Source organism: Euphorbia lathyris, chromosome 9 (genome assembly GCF_963576675.1).
Source record: "Euphorbia lathyris chromosome 9, ddEupLath1.1, whole genome shotgun sequence".
In the NCBI taxonomy this organism is placed as follows: domain Eukaryota; kingdom Viridiplantae; phylum Streptophyta; class Magnoliopsida; order Malpighiales; family Euphorbiaceae; genus Euphorbia; species Euphorbia lathyris.
The window spans coordinates 1,579,956-1,586,121 of record NC_088918.1 but is presented as its reverse complement, the minus strand read 5'-3'; the positions used below and the strand labels follow the sequence as shown (position 1 = coordinate 1,586,121).

General features: G+C 30.7%; 1 protein-coding gene across 1 annotated transcript; it reads right to left on the bottom strand.

Moving 5' to 3' along the window:
• Window positions 1–4,799: 4,799 nt before the first annotated feature.
• LOC136205978 (ethylene-responsive transcription factor ERF119-like) lies at window positions 4,800–5,585 on the bottom strand. The gene has a single exon (XM_065996857.1). It carries the CDS (start codon window positions 5,583–5,585, stop codon window positions 4,800–4,802), a length of 786 nt encoding a protein of 261 aa, XP_065852929.1.
• Between the last annotated feature and the right edge of the window lie 581 nt (window positions 5,586–6,166).

Here is a 6,166-nt window from a genome sequence, read left to right as displayed (position 1 = left end):
AACTCATGTCCGTTGGAGCAAATAACAGATCATTATTCTATTTTAAGCCTGTCCTCACGCTATCTGCATTTTTGGGTAAATTACACCGATGACCACTAAACTTTACCCATTTTAATATAGTGGCACTAAATTTCAATTCTTAATGGTACGGTTATTCAACTTTACATTTGGTGGTCACTCAATACCTCCGTTGACAATCTTAAAATAAAAAATATCGAAAAGTTAATGATATTTTAAAGAACTTTAATTCTTAAATTTTTTAATATAATGACACTGAATTTTAATTCTTAATAGTTTTTAATGCCGGTGGCCACTCAACGCTACAAAACGACTGTTGACGGTCTCAAATTAAAAAACTCAAAGATTTAACGATATTCTAAAAAACTTTAATTCTTAAAAATTTTCGTTTTGAGGTCATTTAGATGTTGTTTGATTTAAATCTATTCACGGGTCCATGTACCCGTCCAGACCCGTATCCTTGGACCGCGTTTGAACATGAAAATTTATCTGTAGGTCCAGTCCGGTCCAGGCTTGCTAAAGTCTGTCTCTTTTTTGGTAGAATTTATAGAAATAGCACGAGCCGGTCCAGTCCAGGTCGCCTATTGATATTAATTAATAAAATTAATATATTAATATTAATTTTTAAGTATAAATTTAATTTTTTATTATTAAAACCTATATATATATTATGTGAGTTTATATGGGTTCGGTTTAGGGTTTGATTTTTTGAGCTTGCGTCCATGTCCGCGTCCGCCTAAATTAATAGTGGACCGAGCTAGACTTTACTAAGCATTTTTAGATGAAAGCCTGTTGGGTCCAGCCCATGAACATGTCTAGTTTGTTTAAAAGAGAAAGTGGATTTTTAGAGAGAGAAAGCTCCAAAAAAAAGATGATTTTAGAAAATAAAAAATGTGATTTCATAGTAAATGTCGTTCTGAACAACTGTAATTCTTGAATATTTTCATTTTGAGATTGTTAACAGTCATTTTGAAGAGTTAGTTAAAATTGAGTGGATACTATGTTAAAACGTATAAAGATCAGTGACTATACTATTTAGAATTAAAGTTTAGTGGCTATAATATTAAAATATCTAAAGTTTAGTGGCCATGGGTGTAATTTACCCATTAAATCACATAATAGTATTAAGGTAAAATGCATCTTTCTTTTTATGGAAAGGTAAAATGCATATTTGAATCATGATTAAGTTACTTTTCTTTTTATTGGGCTTAATACCTTAATTGTCTATGAACTTGTAAGTTGTATAAAAAAAATTGATTGTCCTGAACTTGAAGTAATATAATTAAATCCTAAATTTATAAAAACGCATGTAAAAATATATAAAATAGAAATTTATAATCACGAATTGGACCTTTACATTTATCAAAAAAAAAAAAAAAAATCAAATTGGACCTTTATTTTTAAGTTTTGAATTTTTAATCTTTTCAAGTTGATGCAAGTGAGCTATGAATTTCAAAACGTTACAGTAAATCCTTTCAATTTGTTTATTTGGAACAAATAGTCGTTCAAATGCCACGTGTCAGCGTATGGTAGTAGGGAATTATTTATAATGTTTTGAAGTTCCAATCATACGCTGCCACATGGCATTTAAGAGGTCGTTTGTTCCAAATAAGTAAGTTGGGGGTTAATTGTAACGTTTTGAAATTGAAAGGTCAATATCCTTGTTACGGCTCAGATCCAAATATAACTAAGGCCCAAAATGGCCCCGACATGGCATAATCCATTGATGTGGCCCGAGTCTAAGCACGCGGTGGCCCATCACCAATCACCAAAGACTCTAAGTCTCAACACCACAAAGAATCTTTTAGAATCCTACAAGACAAAGGATTCCTCCTAGGATCTGGAATCCTTGAGGGAAACAGAATCCTAAACCTAATAATGCACTATAAATACACATGTATATGCACAAGATTTGGTACGTTAACTATTATCTCTAAACTAGTCCATTTCCCTCTATTCGGTCATTGTCCAGAAATTGACTTGGACATTGGAGCGGGTTTGCCGGACTCCGGCCCGTCTGACTTGCTTATTGGTTTATAGGTTCGAGTACGACGTCGGAACATCAGCACGGTCGAAGCACGTGACCAAGTTCTGGTAACCAGCTATCAGTATGAAATATTTATCTTAATGAATTAATTATTATTTTAACACTGTTAGTTAGTTTAGACTGTTTTTGCTAATGGAATCAACATCAAGGTACCTGTTTGTCAACTTTAAAACCATATAGTTTATATTTGAAAATGATCCAAACCACGTTAAACCTTAACAAATTGGATCGATTTTGTACATTATTATAAAACACAAATATTTTATTCATTATTCTACACTAATTTAAACGTTAGGGTTAAAATTAAAAGTATTTTTGCACTTTATCTCAACATAAAAATATAAATCCAATTAATTAATTCTCGATTAATCTTAAGGGTTCTGTTCATTCGACTAATCCGAAGATTCAAACAAACCAAAAGTTCTAGCGCCTAATATTTTTTACAACTTCAACCATCAAAGAACAATCTATCCTTTCCCTACAAATAAAAAGGCTCAACTTCTTCTTCTCCCCTAACTCTCACTTCACAAACAAATAATTTAAAGGGTTTTTTACATGAATATCAAAATTAGTTATAAAATTACAATTAAGTCATTTCATCAAAATTAATTTTCAATATGTCATTATTTTCCATAAAATATGATTTTATACTCTAATTTAAAAAAATTAGACACAAATTCATAAATTCTAAACCTTAGTAGATATATCCTAAACCATTAATTTATAAACTTTAATCCTTACAATATATTAAAAATGATGATTTTATTAGTTTGATATAATTTAAAATATCATTTGACATAATTGTAGATAAGTTTTTAAAAATGAATTTCTATGTAAATTACCCAAATTTAAAATCGCTCACAAAACCATTTCTCAAGAACTATCTCTGCTAGCTGTAGTAATAGGCTTTTTTAGTTAGGGCTGAGGTTCCTCGATTTGCTAAAAACAACGATCTTTTAGTTTGATATGTTAAAAATGATCATTAACAACCTTAAAATGAGAATTTCTAAAAATTAAAATTCTTTAATATCACATTTATTATGAAACCACATTTTTTATTTCTCAAAATTATCATTTTTTGAGTTTTTTTTCTAAATATTCACTTTGTATTTCCTGTCCAAACACCTCCTAAAGGATCTCAACGGTCCTAAATTTGGTAAAGAGATGTTTAAAGCAAAATTAAAGGTGTGAACCGCTTTTAGAGATTTTGACTAGTCAAACCTCTAATAATGGTGTTTAGTGAAAAGAGTTTTGAAAAAAAAAATTAGGTTCCAACCTCTAATTCTGAAAAGGCTAGTTTTATGAGTTTTTCAATTAGTTTATTGCTCTATCTCATTTAAATGGTTTTTTTTTATATCTAACTACTATCTTTTAGCCAACAAATATTATTATATTTTTTTTCTAAAAATAAACTAATAACATGATAAAATATTTATCTAACTACATTTCAATAGTAAATGTTAACTAATAAATCTAAATTTACTATTATATTTTTGAAAATTATAGCTCTATTCAAAATTATATAGATTAAAATTAGTAATTAAACTAATGAATATTATTGAAAACTTTAATGTAATCATTCGAGTTTCTTGTTTACAATATTTTTTCGTATTTTAAGGGAAATAGTCATAAATAATCCGTGGTTTTAACTCTAATTTATTTAAGGGTTTTCCACGTATATTAGCGTGTTGAATTATCTTTGTTACTTTCTCAAATTATTAGCCATGCTTTTATTAGTAAAAATTTAAGAGTAATTTCATTGTGCAAATATATTTTTTATGTATTATAAAGTCTTAAGTTATAGCATGTGTATATGACATTTATGCTTAACGTTTAAAAAAGGTACCAATTTAGGCCTCGATAACGGAATGTGATACATCATTCATATTACTCCATTAAGTTATGTCAATTGTATGTGAAGAGAGAAATCAGAACTTAACAGAGTAATATGAATGACGTATCACATTTCGTTATCGAGACTAAATTGGTACCCTTTTTTAAACGTTAAGCCTATATTAGTGTTATTTTGTATGTGGGACCTAAATTGATACTTTTCCAAAAACCATAGATCTATTTTAGTATCTTACCTTTTAAGAGTATGAATTATATATATAAAAAAATAATAGTCATAAAATACGAATGTCCTCATCCGTCATTTTACACAAACAATTATAATCAATCTGCTAAATTTTATCAAACCTATTGACCACAAATAGCTAGTCAAATCAGCTAAACAAAAATATAATCATCTAACAACTAAACTCTACTCGCCAAACATTATCAAAATGATTTTTTTTTTGAAAATTTTGTTTTTAAGATCGTTAACAGCTTTTTATTTTTATCTTTTTTAGCAACGTCAATGCTCGCTTGGTCGCAAAAAAACCGCTGACATAATTCCTCGCTCTCAAACTGAAAATCATAACCTGGAAGCTCACTTGGTTCATTGCTGTCAAACCCACATAAATCAATCATCAATATCACAAAATCGCCCCAAGTCATTGTCAATGAGGCCACCAAATTCCATCCCTAAGTTAAAATGTTCCCCAATTGGGCTAGACCCCAAATCAGATATCTCAAAATCAAAACCTTCTTCTTCCTTGAACAAGTTAGTAGCCTCCTCAACATTCACATTTGACACAGCAGAAGTGTCGAGCTCAAGAAATGAGGATGATGGGGAAGTATGGGAAAGGACAATCTCAGAATCATCCGAATTGTTGAGATCAATGTTGTTCCTTCAGTCCCTGATATTGTGTGATTGAGAAACAGTGACAATAGATGATACAAAATCAAAACCTTCCTCTTTCTTGAACAAATCAATAGCTTTAGGATTCACATTTGACACAACAGAAGTGTCGAGCTCAATAACTGAGGACGACGATGAAGTATGGGAAAGGACAATCTCAGTATCATCTGAATTGTTGAGATCAATGTTGTTCCTTTTATTCCTAATGTTGTGTGATTTAGAAAGAGTGACAGTAGAAAGAGGAACAATCGTAGGATCATATTCATATTCCTTCTTCTTAGCCCTGTATGCCTGAGCAGCTTCTTCAAGAGTATTGTAAGTACCCAACCAAGTCCTGACTTTGGTAACAGGGTGTCTGATTTCAGCTATCCCCCACTTTCTTTGCCTCACACCCACCGACGGCTTCTTCACTACTCCTCCTCTACACGGTGGGGTTATATTCAAAACCCTTCTTCTCTTAGTGGGGATTCTTCTTTTTCCGATGTTGTTGCTGTGTTGACAGGAAGACACAGACTCAAGGAGGGAAGATTGAGAATGAGAATGAGAATGAGAATGGGAATTAAGGGAAACAACAGTTGGGAAAGTGAAAGTGATCTCCTTGACAAATCTTTTAGTTTTCAAGGATGCTCGATCATTCCTCTCTGATTCATCATCACTAGAATCAGTATCAGTTGCATCAGGATCATGGTAAATCACACGGATTTTTCTCATTTTGGACTCTTGAGTGATTAAATTGGATTTTTTGCAGTCTAAATGTTGTTTTTTTGGCACCGGCATCATCCCCCAAAACCCCAGAAAACACTTTCTCTAAAAATAAACTAAACTAAACTAAACAGTAAAAAGAGCATTGTATTGAGCATTAAAAGCAGTCCGATTATATAGCATAGATGAGCAAAATTAAATTAAACCTCCAAAACACTCCAGATAATATATCTTAGATTCTTAATTTATAAACTCTAATTTTTAAAATAGATTAAAAGTCGTGATTTTGAATTTGACATAATTCAAAATTAGGACTTTAACATAACTATAGATAATTTTTCAAATGTTAATTTGTATGTAAATTTCCTTTTTTTCTCAAACAGTTGAATTCCTTTTGAATTGTTATGGTAACAAAATTGAGTTTTAATTGTCATTAAGTAGAAATTAATTACATAATTAATTTCCAAACGTTTCTTTTTGAACTCGTTAATCTGCCTATTTGAATGACAATTCACTTCATTTCGAATATAGAGAAAAGAACTTGTGGAAAATTTCATTTTCAGTCCTTGAAGTTTTATGTTCCTGTATTCCTTTTCCGCTAATAACATCCGCACATGGTAGAGTTTGTTCAACGTAGTTGTTATATCCAGGCAAGA